Raw genomic sequence first — 12,219 nt, forward strand, 5'->3', positions numbered from 1 at the left:
ATCTTACTGCAAATCCAGTTTTTCATGCTCCCACAAAGCATATGGAGATAGATTTTACTTTGTATGGGAACATGTAACAGCTAAACAACTATCAATCTCATACATCTCTACAGAGGATCAAATTGTTGACATCTTCATCAAACCGTTATCTGGACAACAGTTTCATAGATTGACAACCCAATCAACGTGTTGAACATCCCGTTGAATTTATCGGGGGATAATGATGATAAAGATAACAGTTTAGAATAATAATCAGAATATTTATTATGTTCCGGATAGAATCATAAATTGATTTCAATTATTGATGGTTTACTATGTTTGGATTGCAATCACAACTATCTTTATCATTATTTTTATATTTATTATTATCATAAGTACCGTAATATGTTATCATATATGTCATAATATTTTTTTATATAATTATTTGATCATATGTATAAATAAGCTTGTTAGCCTATGCTAATATCAATAAGAAAGCAATTATTTCTTTTCTCTCTTTTGTTTATTACATATACATTACTCACCTCTTCTGGACTAAATGACGGTATTTCCCACATCTTCAGGGGAATAATGGCTACGTTGTTCGTATCTTCAACGAGTAATAGTTTATCACCTTGGTTGCTAGCCAACGGAGGTGCTGTTCTAGTTAGTCGAGGTGATCCTGAATCAAGATTGGCACAGAGTTAGACTCGGCGTTGAGACGAGATAATCTCCTGTTGACTTTGACTGTCATCTCCATAAGACTTGTTGACCTTTTTGTAACCATATGACACCCTGATTACTCCCTGTATCAATAGCATTCCCAGAAGGCTGATTTCTTCCTCCAAACTCTAGAACGTGGAGACACTGCCGTTTAAACACCCACATTTGGCGCCGAAGCTAATCCGTGAATTTGACACAAAGATATCAAGCTGATCCAAGTGTTTGACAGAGGAAGCATGAGGCCAGGTATAGCTGAGTTGGTCATACAGGTTTGTAGAATTGAGAATTCCGATATAGATCGAGGAATTATTCTCATGTGATGGCTAAATTTGATTTTCTAATTTACTTCCTCCTAATGATGTGGAGCAGTCGTAGAGAGTTATCAAAACAATAGATTTCACCTTTTACAGAATTAGAGGAAATATGAAATCTTTTGCCCTTCCCGGCCCGAAGGTGAATTGGTTGTAGTACTCGTAATGCCATGCCGGCTCTTTGGAGCTTTAGCATGGACTCTCTGCACGGGGAGGAGACAGAGATCGGCTCTTGCTAGATTGTGCGGTACTCCTCATCGTCCATCAATTTCGCAAGCAAGTGGCGGCTGGCCATCTTGCATGCATGATTTAGCGTATCATCAACTATGACTCACAAATACACCGATAAAAGGTCATTGCAATTTCTTTACTGAGAGGGCGCATCACCACAAATTGTGGTGGAGCATTATCTTAATATTTAATTTAGGAGATCGAAAAGGAGAAAAGAGTACTAAACCTCAGAATAGAACAGTCAACAGTAGAGATCACCACAAAAAAACAAAAATGAAAAAGCACCATCTACCAATTGCTCCAAATCCTAATCCTGCCTGATACTAGATTTTCCATATTCATCAACTGTGTGACAAATGGATCATAGCCAATAAATTCTTTACTTTTAAAAGAAAAAAGAAAATAGTCAAATTTGGTAAGCTACAGAGATGGGCACTACTAACTCTGATCATCATTATCAAGATTCCATTGATTGAAGCCTTGATATATTCTGCCTTTAAAAAGAATCAATTGTAGTTCACAGATTGAGCCTTTTTAACATTCTTTTTCACTGGGAAATACAGGATGGTATATATGCATTCCCTCCCTGCCATCATTTCAAAGTTATTCTGATTTGATGCAAATGCTTTCTCATCCAGCATGGATAAGAACAGGCCGTTCAATTACACACCACTACAGATTGCTTTACAGTAAGAATATATGCTTTTGCTATATATGACACATGAAACACTGAAATTAAAGAGAAAACATTCTGAAATGTAAAACACAAAACAAGTACAGTTTGTTTTCTTCTTCTTCGCAAGAATCACAGCAACCTGATGAACTTTAAAGTTGCATCACACAATTAAGCAAGGCCAACAATTTTACACGATGTTTGAGTAACTTGCTACGATCTGGCGATCTAGCTATACATATGATTTTGAGTCGTCGTCATCGTCGATCTTCCACAGAGAGTACGGGCCGTACTCCCACGCAGGAGAAGGCATCATTGACGTCTCGAATTCCTCGCCGAAGCTCACGGAGGGGTCAGGAAGAGAAATATTACTGCAGAGTTGATCCACGTACCGGCCGTCGTTAGTCTCCTCGAACCAGGCAGTTACGCCGCCGTCGAGTTCACGAACGGCTTCAACTTCCGGCGACGCGGCTTCGCTGAGGCTGACGGAGCGGTCCACGGATGATGCCACTGCCAGCTTCCGGCTCCGTTCCTGGGCCTTCTTCTTCTTCTTCCTCGTGTGCGTTCTCCAGTAGTTCTTTATCTCGTTGTCGGTGCGACCCGGCAGCCTCCTGGCAATTCTCGCCCACCTGGATTTCACGGAATGTCAATTTCCCCGCGACAAGGAAAAATTTTGACGATAAATTCTTAAAATTGAAAAACAGAGATATTGAGTTATATATATATATATATGTGCCTGTTTCCCCATCGCGAGTGGAGTTCGAGAATTAGGCGCTCTTCTTGAGGGGTGATGCGGCCGTGCTTGAGGTCGGGGTGGAGGTAGTTGACCCAGCGGAGCCGGCAACTCTTCCCGGTCCGATTCAGACCTACAGCGAAGTCAACGGAAAGAAGAGAGGCGGGAGGAAAAAGGGTTAATTAGCATGGGAGCATGGCGGAGGCAGCAACACCAGTGGATAACCCACCTAGCTAGCCTTAATCCCCCCTCAAACCTGAGACTTTGGCTATGAAATCCCAACGACGGTCACCGAATAAGTCCACGAAGCGTACCAGTTGAAGGTCTTCTTGCTCGATCCAGGGGCCCTTTCGCATAACCGCCATCTTTGGCGAATTGTGTATGTGCTTGTGAGCTCGGTCTCTCCTCCGCCAGATCTCTCGATCCCTCTTTCTTCCGCTCCTGCTGCTGCTGCTGCAGTTGATGTAAGGAGTAGGGGACTGCAGCAGCAATACCGCACTAGCCTTGTGCGTAAAACATGGTTTGATGTGGCGCGCAACTCTGCAGTCTTATTTAAGGAAGGTAGTAGTGGCAGCGATGGTGTTAGATCCACGCCAGCAATTGGGTGCCCGCAGAATTGACTGATTAATTCCCCGGGCCCACCGTCGACCCTATAACGAGATGAAGTAAACCATAATAATTGAACAACCTCCCTGGACGGAAGAGATTTTATCTCAAAAGATTATTCCTTCGGGGAGATTCGATCCCTTTTCTCATGTATCAATTTATCATCCAAAATATTAATTCGGCTATGTCCGTGAGGATCTTATATTCGCAGTTGACACCAAGTATTCAATTTATGTCGATTAATCTTGATGATGATTAATTTGATCTTATAAAAATTTTACACCAGTCATTAAAATAACTGGAAGCACTCTAATAGACAATCTATCAATCTAGTATTCTTAGATGAATCATCCATTAAAAAAAATCATCTTTAAAAAATTAAAAAAGCACTTTACCACTATACTATTGCTAGGAGCCTCATATTCATTGTTTTTTTTTAAAGTAAAGATGATAATCCTCATTTTAGGATGCGTTCAGGATTCTCAGATCTAGAAGGAAGATAAATCATTAAAAAAAAAAAACCCTTATATGAGATCAGATAACCTGCAATACATTTCACAAGCGTTAATTATTATAGCAATACTACGTGTATCACCGGAGGCAATCATATTCACTGTTTTGTTCATATATTAAGTGCATTAACATTCTAATATTGTGTTTGTGCTGTGCATGATTTTCGTTCAATCCACTAGTGCTACAGCCAATAGGATAAAATTAGATTGGAGTCCCTCAATCCAGTGATATATATATATATATATATATATATTATCAGGTTGTGTTAGAAAATATTTTTTTTTTAGTTTAATAATTATTACTATTTATAATAAGCGCCATCATTCAAATGATTAAATGCATTAATTTATTTCAAGTAAATATTTTTATTTTATATATATATATATATATATATATATTTTTTTTTTTTAAAAAAAATAAAATTATATAATTTTTATAAAGCTTAAGCAGGTGTAATTATTTAATTTATAATATATGTATTAAATTAAAATACCAACGAGGGCAGAAAGTCAAAAACTAGTTTAGCGTGGTGAAAGACGTACGATTTCCAGAAGCAACTTAAGTTCTTGATATTTTGTTAACTCGTTTAAGTTTTATGCAAAGGAATCTACAGTACCGAAAAGGAATATAAGCAACCCTTAGTACAATTGTTAATCTTATAAGTAGACATCTTTACCCTGATTCAGTTACTGGATAAAACTGAAGCACAATTCATGAATCTGGATAGAAGGTTGTCAAATTCTCTGCACAATGACAAGAACACCACCACAAATAGATCGATTTGCAGCAGGATAAAAGTAGCTCATCCCTATTACAGAACTTATCATAGCAAATCTCTGTAAAAATGAATAGTCAACAACGTATTCAGACTGAATATCTCCTGTTGTAAATTTTAAGACAATTTGTTTCAGAACATTATTGATTGCAATTAATTACCAAAAACACATCAGAAAAGGACCTTATCTGAAATGGACAATTATGACCCAATTAAATCCCTCCCAATTGGGCCTTCTTCTTTCTAGTGGGAAGGTCCACAACCAACAACTGAGCTATGCCATCTCATAACCGGTATCTCTCAAAGCCTTAACCATGGGTGGATTGGTGAATCCCTTAAATATGGTGACTTGGAATTAGCCAACACTCAAACATGTTGACAATAGCACGTCTCGGATTCAGATTGTTTGGCATGTTTAACACTCAAGCAAATGTCTTCTATTTTGACTACACCAATATAAATAATTATTAACACTACAAAGACAACTGGAGAAACATATGTTACCAGTGTTTGAGCATAATGATACGACAGTAAATATTCTCCATGCTCTGATGGATACATTTCAAAGCTAGTTTAGAAAAAAAAAAAAAGACGAGAAAAAAAAAGAAGCAGATTTATGTTTTGCTCAGAGCTATTTGATAAAACTTTTTAAACTCCAGAAACAACCCAGCCTCTAAGAAACAGAAGACCTTGTTAGTAAAGCATGTGCAGTTTTAGTCCATCAAGCTGCTCGGAATAGGTTTTTTAGGACTCCAACAACAAAACATGGAATCACAATAGGGATCACTAAAGTCCAAAGAACACATCACACGGTTTGTTTTAAAAATATGAACAATTTTGATCCATCAAACTACTTAAGGAGGAATACTTAATGGCCTTTCAAGACACAGATGATAAGATCACACTAACACTCCCCGAGCGCTAAAAAACACAATTCGGAGCTAGTTGGAAATATAGGCAATTTTTATCTATCAATTTATTTTGGAAGGACAAAATAACTAATGGTCTTTCATGAATCCAACAAAAATAAGACTATAATAGGACACTTCAACCTCCAAGGAAGAATAAGATGACAGTAGGATTCTTCAACCTCCAAAGAACACATCTCAGGTCTTTTTAGGCAATGTGATCAATTCAGTCCATCAAGCACTTTGGAAAAAGGATAATAGCCTTCCATGAGTCCAGTTACAAAAATGTGTACATAACAGACCTTCCCAGATTCTTAGGAACACGTCTCATATCATATAAGAACTCATCCAGTGCGTCTTGTTTGCTCCACATATGCAGTTTATGATCATCAAACAGTACAAAACTATTTAATAACCTTCCACTACTATTATTTCCCATTGAAGACCTCTAAAATATTCATGAATTATGCAGTAGAATATGAACTGCATAGTTGTTGTCAGTTGAGATGCTTTGTAAAAATCTGATACTAAATGCCAATATAATTAATTTTAATAGATTTTGTTGATAGAAACATAATATGAACCCACGTAGACCTTTGCATGTTGCAAAGGTGGTGTTATCATTGGTTTTAAAAAAAGTTTCACATAGACCACTTGTGTGGTAGCATAATTTTATTTTGTAATGAGAAACAACATTGCATTTGCTCGTGAACGCATAAAGTTAATGCAGCTAAACTGTCTCTAGATGTTAAAATACAAGCCATGTCCAAGTTAATATTGATTTGATCGAACTAGTCTTCCCTAATGTATTGCTTAGAGCATGCTATTTTTCAGCTATAAAGATTGCAGCAATTGGTTAATATGCATTATTACATATTATGTGTTTTGTAGTATTTTTTTAATTATTATATAAAAGTTATGTTCATAGTTTAATGATGATGACAACATTGATTCTGTGTGTTATATGTATCCCTTAGATTCTTATGCAATGATAATATGAAAGTGTAGTGTTCCTAGAATGATTAAGATAATTAACAGATGATAGGCATAAACTTTATTTATATCGATTGCATAGATTGGTTAGTTTAGTATATTCCATGATAGACGTAGACTCGGTATTTCGGCACCATATGATGTCATACATAATTTCAATATTTTAGTTTTCAAAAAAAAAAAACATGGATCACAAATGCATCCACTTAGCAAGATTTAATGTACAACCTACATGTAGCAGTTTCAGTCTTAGGGTTTAGGGCTTGGGGAATAGAACAATTTTCATTGCATACCATACCATACTCACATCTAACACACTTCAACATGCTTTAAAGCATGTTGAGATCATTTTAAAAGAGTTTTAATGCTATAATTGCATTCCACTTAACTTGTTTACCTGCAAATAAAAAGTCAATTGAATTAAAATTAACTATTCTATCATCTACTTTATTAAAATAAACAAATTTATCAAACCGTTAAAATTCTATTAAACATTCATTATTTGCTAACATGGCATACCGTTTCATCCACTTCATATGTCAAATCACCTCTCAATTAATATTATATGTGTATATAATAATATCTCTAAATCTCTAGCCCAACCAGGAAAGGAAGGATTTAGGTTTTATATATATATTAAGCAACTGACGGATGACTAGTAGTTCAGAAAAAAGACAAAGTTATATAGAGGCAATTTCACAATAATAATATTGCATGCGCAGATTGATTCCTCCACAGTGTCAGTAGTTGTTATAGTAGATAAGATATTTGTCCTTTGGTAGTAAGAAGTGCCTCATTGCCAGGGAACGTCTGGCAGTAATTGATTTCAAGTGCGGGAAACTCTTGCCTATGTTTATAGAGGAACTACAATAGCGCAGAACTGCCATGCAGAGGAAAGCATGAGATAAAAGAGTAACTTTTGGAGCAACCTGATGTTTAGAGGATTGATTGTAATCCAATTTGATGAGGCCACAAGGTCGGGCCATTGGCATAAGTCAGTTTGTAAACAACCTCAATCTTAATTCCTGAGGTGGTCAATTCAATCCCAGTATATTGTCCAAGTGCCTGGTGTGTAGACGTCCAAAGTGGGTGCTTGCCATTACGAGGTATACATCGAAAATGTATGTGCTCATCAAGAAAACCTTAACATGCAGTAACAGAAGTGCTAGTTAAATCCATTGTTTATGTGATAAATAGTTCCACTAAACCTAATTTCTCAGCATTTAACACAATACAAAACAGTCACATTCTAAAACAATGATGATGACAATGTGCAAAAAAATACATAAAAGACATGAGAAATATGAAGATTAGGAAACTCAAGAAGATAGCACAACAGTATACCTAAGCAGACAACTGTATTATCATTAGGTCATATTCAATCAGGGTGGCCATGAACTCCAAGCTGACCTGCAAATTTGGCAAACCAAAACAATAACTATAAATCTAGAATTCCATAGAAATAAACATTTTACTATAATGGAAATGACACCGTATGTTACTACATGAAGTATTAGTTTCATGGTGCAGGTAATACTGCAAAAAAAAATGACATCCCAAAACAGAATGACAACAGTCAGTAGATAACATGAGAATGTGCACTACAAAGCCATTCAATTCAATAATATCAGTAGGTCTATTGCCAAAACCAAATAGGCCTGCCTCACTTGTCTCTACCATATGTATGGTCCAGAAGGAGCTTGTTGCAAGTGCAGATGCTGCTCAGCACAAATAAAATAACCAAATTTAAAGCAAGCAACAAAGAAGCAACACAAAACTATTAATTTTATCTTGGTATTCAAGAATTTCACAATAATTCATAAACAAACATCTTGTTTATCTGGTAGCTACTAACATGATTAGAACTGATAAAGGATGATAATTTAATAAAAAAACACGAAAATCATTAGTGCCAGAATAGCACACATTTTAATAGGTAGCGTGCATAAAATTTCAGAAAGAAAACCAACACGCTTCCACACCCCAGAGATTCCCTTTGTTAACTATTTTATTTAGACCAAAATAGAAACTCCAAGACAGGAAAATGGAATAGCATAAAGAAAGAATATTAAAATTTATGTCCAGTTCATAACTACATATTTGATCTCAATCTTAGTTTTTAAGTTTTAGTGAGTTTCCACTACTAGACAACTTGAATGAAGAAGCAACAATAAGCACATTATACGCCTAACAAGCAAAAAACAAGAAAATTTTCACTACAGAAATTATCAAATTAAGGAAATCTGCCACAATCAAACACCTATTGCTACTATTCAAGTCAAAATAAGATCACTAGGCCCAAGGTGAGGGGGGCGCATACAAACATGGACTTCATGTTCTTCAGGTCCAACTGGGTGCTTTGGAACCATAATCTCAAGCAAAGCACTAGCCTCGTCGTAGTATGCTTCCAGCTTCGCATCTTCAGGAATACGTGTTGGCAATGTTATTTCCCTTACAAATTCCCCAGGAGGGCAATGCTCCAGGGAAGGGTCAGACAGTTTGAAAGTCCTGTCAAGCCTTTTTATATATGGCATTCTGGCTGTACTAACACAGATTATCTTCAATATACCATGCATGAGATTGTTCCTCCAAGAAAGCTTCACACTTTGTTGATCAGCAAATGACAAACTCACCATTATCAAATATCCCTCGTCGTCTTCATATATTGTCTTTGCAGCAGTTACAGGGCCATGAGCAAGCCTCATCACACCAGTAAATTCATTCAACCACGAAGGCTCAATCAGGTGCATATCCATATCCTGACCCTTCTCAGTATGTGAGTTTGTAGGAAAACACACATCCTCCTCCATTACACGGGGGAATATATCTGTCCTGCGCTTACGACAAACAGGTGAAAGGTCTACAACATCACAATTAGAATGATTGATCTGGGAAGACAAATTCAAATTTGATCCATTCAGCAACTTCTTAGGATGGGGAAGCAAAGAGATCTTTGACAAAGGAAGAGGTTTCTCAGGCTTGAATTCATTGGTCTGCAAATTCCTCCATTCCTCAAAATCACTGGCCTCAGGTGGGATTGAGAAATTAAATTCTTTGCCTGTGAGTTCCATCCACTTCTTTCTGTCCACTTCACAAATAGCCATCAAATTGGGTGAAGAAACAACCTCAATTCCATGGACACATTGAGGGTTTGACAGTCCCCGATAATGCTTGCGCTGCATCCTATGCGATCGAACAAAGCCCCTATCAACACCAAATGGGAACTGAGGTTCACCGAGACGGGAATGCCCATTCATATAGCTCCGTAGTTGCATCTTCCCAAGTGCATTCTCTGGCCTCTCTTTGAATGCCCACATATACATGTTCTCCATGTCATGCTGCACCAGGAATACATCATGACGAACATCAGATTTATCAAAGCCATTGACCCCCTTGGCATCCCAAGTGACCTTGCTCTTGGATTTCTCCAAAAACACAGGCTTGAAATAGAAGCTAAAGAAAAACCAAGCACCCCAGATATTGTCCCCTCGCTTGGTGCACTTGCGGGCACTAGTGACCTTGGGAATGTGGATAGTTGTTTCTGTATCAAAAATCTGCGACCCAAGGCCAACATCAAAGATGTCACTAGAGTCTGAGTTCCAAGATTGCTGAATAGGAGATCGCTCTGCAGAAAGGGGAAGATTAATGTCGGGAGCACCAGAAAGTACATTCTGATGGCGTTGGATCGAGAGCTCACAATCAGAATCATCATGGGACAAAGAGGACAACAGACCACCAGACGGCTCCATCGACAAGAGAGTGGAGGGGTGATGATTCTCAATGGATAGAGCGGTGAGAAGATCTTCTCCCATCTCTTCTTTTTCCCTTTTCCTTTTCTTTCTTTTTATTTATTAAGTTCTACAATCACCTCCTCCTCCTCCTCCTCCTCTTCCTGTTACCCGATGGGTGGGTTTCCAGTTCCTCCGCAGTCAATGAATGCATCCCACAGAAGACATCTACAGATCCATTCCATATATTACGCCACCAACACACCAATGTCACCGAGATAATGCAAAGAACCAAAACCCCAGTAAAACATCACCTGCATAAGGCAAAGACACATTTTTCAAACAAAAATGTTTGAAAAGCTCAAAGGCTAACTATGAAAAACCGAGTATGTATATATATATATATAAAAGAGTTTTGGAAATCAAATTCAGATCTACAACAATCGGTTTCCGTCGCATCCAGCCAAACATAAGCCGTATAAATTAAATCAACCTCTCTCCAAACTAGAAATCGCCAGAAACACGAGCAGATGCAACAGTATATCCAAAAAGACGACGACCGCACGACATCCATAAGAGAGAAAACAACCCACAAAAGTTATGAGATTAAGCAACAATTTTATTGTCCCAGGACAAGAAAAGAAAGAAAAGGGAAGAAATTTTTTTTTATCAGGCATCGTTCCAAGATCACCTTCTGGGTCGAAAACAAGATTGCTAGGGTTCCAATTCGAAGAAGATGAAGCCCCTCGTAAGCCTCAAGTCCACCATTGCTCTCGATTTCGGCCTTCCGTTGGAGAACGTCAACCGATTCGGAAAGCGAGAAAAGAGGGCAACGATCCCAAGGGCGGCGTCGGGAGGCGGATCGAGACGTGAGGTGACCCGCCCTTCTTATTAACAACTGTTCCTGAGATCATCCCTCCACCGGATGAGCCTTTCGACCCCAAGTCGGCAAATTTTGAAAGGAGAAAAACGAAATACGAGGGGTTTTATGTGAAAAAAAAGGAAGGAGGAACGCGTTTTTTTTAATTCCGTATGCTTAAGGAATTGTGAAGCAGAACTATTTAGGTTTCTTCAGATTAATTAATTGCTAAAAATATGGATAGCTATAATATTTAACTATTTCTCAACTTAGAAATTTTTAAATTGCCCCAAAATTAAAAGTCGTCCTTAATTTTCTATTTTTCAGTTTTTTTAGATTTTCATTTAATTTTTTTTTTATATTTTCCAATATTTTTTTTATCATTTGCGAAATCCGGCCGAAGCGGATATGGGCCAGAATTAACGGTGCTTAGGCCCATGCCAAATAACCATGCTCACGTCATCGGTTACGTCGGACATAGCGAATCAGGTAAATGGATCGATCGTACGTTTGTATTCGTTTGAGCGTGTTACGCTGACAAACATGGATGTATAGATTAGTACCGTATCTGACCTGCTACAGCGGATCACAGACCATGCCATGTTCATTGATGGTCGAAAAGATACGGCCTACTAGGTTAACTTTTGACCAAATGGAGACATTAAATTCAATAAAGACGATTAACAAGAGACGACCTTGACCTTCTCCCTTACATTAAGCAAGCACACAGCGCGACTCTATATGTAGGGACATGCGGGCACCTCTGCCAATATCCAACCACAAACCTCAAATCCCATTCAGCTTTGCAATAAGTTACTACTGCACCAGAATCCATAAATTAATGGCAGCTACCTGTTCCTAACACGTGTTGAATTAATTTTTTAATATTTAAATTTGACTTATTTATAATTGAATCGAATTTAAATTTTATTTAATGAATATATTTATTATTCATGAGTTTTTATCGAATCTAAACGTGTTTAATAAAGATAAATTATAAATTTAAATATTCATTAAAAACTAAATTATATATTTAGAGAAAATTATAATATTCTTATTAAAATTTATAACTTTATTCTAATAAATAAATTTAATATATTTATCTTTATGTTGCATAAGTGTAAAATTTATAAATTCAATATTAAATTTTTTTTATTTAAAAATTGATTCATAAGCTTAACGAACAT

At 37.1% G+C, this 12,219-nt stretch overlaps 2 protein-coding genes across 6 annotated transcripts; both read right to left on the reverse strand.

The window, feature by feature from the left end:
- Positions 1-1,974: 1,974 nt before the first annotated feature.
- On the reverse strand, positions 1,975-3,203 carry LOC122038743 (transcription factor MYB59-like). Its single transcript, XM_042598657.1, has 3 exons — positions 2,907-3,203; positions 2,654-2,783; positions 1,975-2,546 (listed from the first exon to the last, which is right to left on the reverse strand). The coding sequence occupies exons 1-3, from the start codon at positions 3,013-3,015 to the stop codon at positions 2,150-2,152; spliced, it is 636 nt and encodes a 211-aa protein (XP_042454591.1). The 5' UTR covers positions 3,016-3,203; the 3' UTR covers positions 1,975-2,149.
- Positions 3,204-4,589: 1,386 nt separating this feature from the next.
- LOC122038744 lies at positions 4,590-11,124 on the reverse strand. 5 transcript variants are annotated; one of them, XM_042598662.1, is made up of 4 exons: positions 10,865-11,122; positions 8,766-10,487; positions 7,790-7,855; positions 4,590-4,605 (listed from the first exon to the last, which is right to left on the reverse strand). In XM_042598662.1, exons 2-3 carry the CDS (start codon positions 10,255-10,257, stop codon positions 7,824-7,826), a joined length of 1,524 nt encoding a protein of 507 aa, XP_042454596.1. In that variant the 5' UTR covers positions 10,258-10,487; positions 10,865-11,122; the 3' UTR covers positions 4,590-4,605; positions 7,790-7,823. The 5 variants fall into 5 exon arrangements, with proteins under 5 accessions (XP_042454596.1, XP_042454595.1, XP_042454594.1 ...); XM_042598661.1 differs by lacking the exon at positions 4,590-4,605 and adding an exon at positions 6,632-6,842; XM_042598660.1 differs by lacking the exon at positions 4,590-4,605 and having other exon boundaries at positions 7,612-7,855.
- Between the last annotated feature and the right edge of the window lie 1,095 nt (positions 11,125-12,219).

The sequence above is a fragment of the Zingiber officinale genome, chromosome 1A, assembly GCF_018446385.1.
Source record: "Zingiber officinale cultivar Zhangliang chromosome 1A, Zo_v1.1, whole genome shotgun sequence".
Classification (NCBI taxonomy): domain Eukaryota; kingdom Viridiplantae; phylum Streptophyta; class Magnoliopsida; order Zingiberales; family Zingiberaceae; genus Zingiber; species Zingiber officinale.

What these genes read in the sequence shown, in the direction of transcription:
- LOC122038743 (XM_042598657.1), bottom strand. Translation starts at nt 3,015, where the DNA reads ATGGCGGTTATGCGAAAGGGCCCCTGGATCGAGCAAGAAGACCTTCAA. An exon ending in TTTCATAGCCAAAGTCTCAG is followed by an intron (nt 2,784 to 2,906) that starts GTTTGAGGGGGG and finishes ACTTCGCTGTAG; the next exon opens with GTCTGAATCGGACCGGGAAG. An exon ending in CACTCGCGATGGGGAAACAG is followed by an intron (nt 2,547 to 2,653) that starts GCACATATATAT and finishes CGTGAAATCCAG; the next exon opens with GTGGGCGAGAATTGCCAGGA.
- LOC122038744 (XM_042598658.1), bottom strand. Translation starts at nt 10,257, where the DNA reads ATGGGAGAAGATCTTCTCACCGCTCTATCCATTGAGAATCATCACCCC. An exon ending in AGAACATGAAGTCCATGTTT is followed by an intron (nt 8,164 to 8,765) that starts GTATGCGCCCCC and finishes TGTGCTGAGCAG; the next exon opens with CATCTGCACTTGCAACAAGC.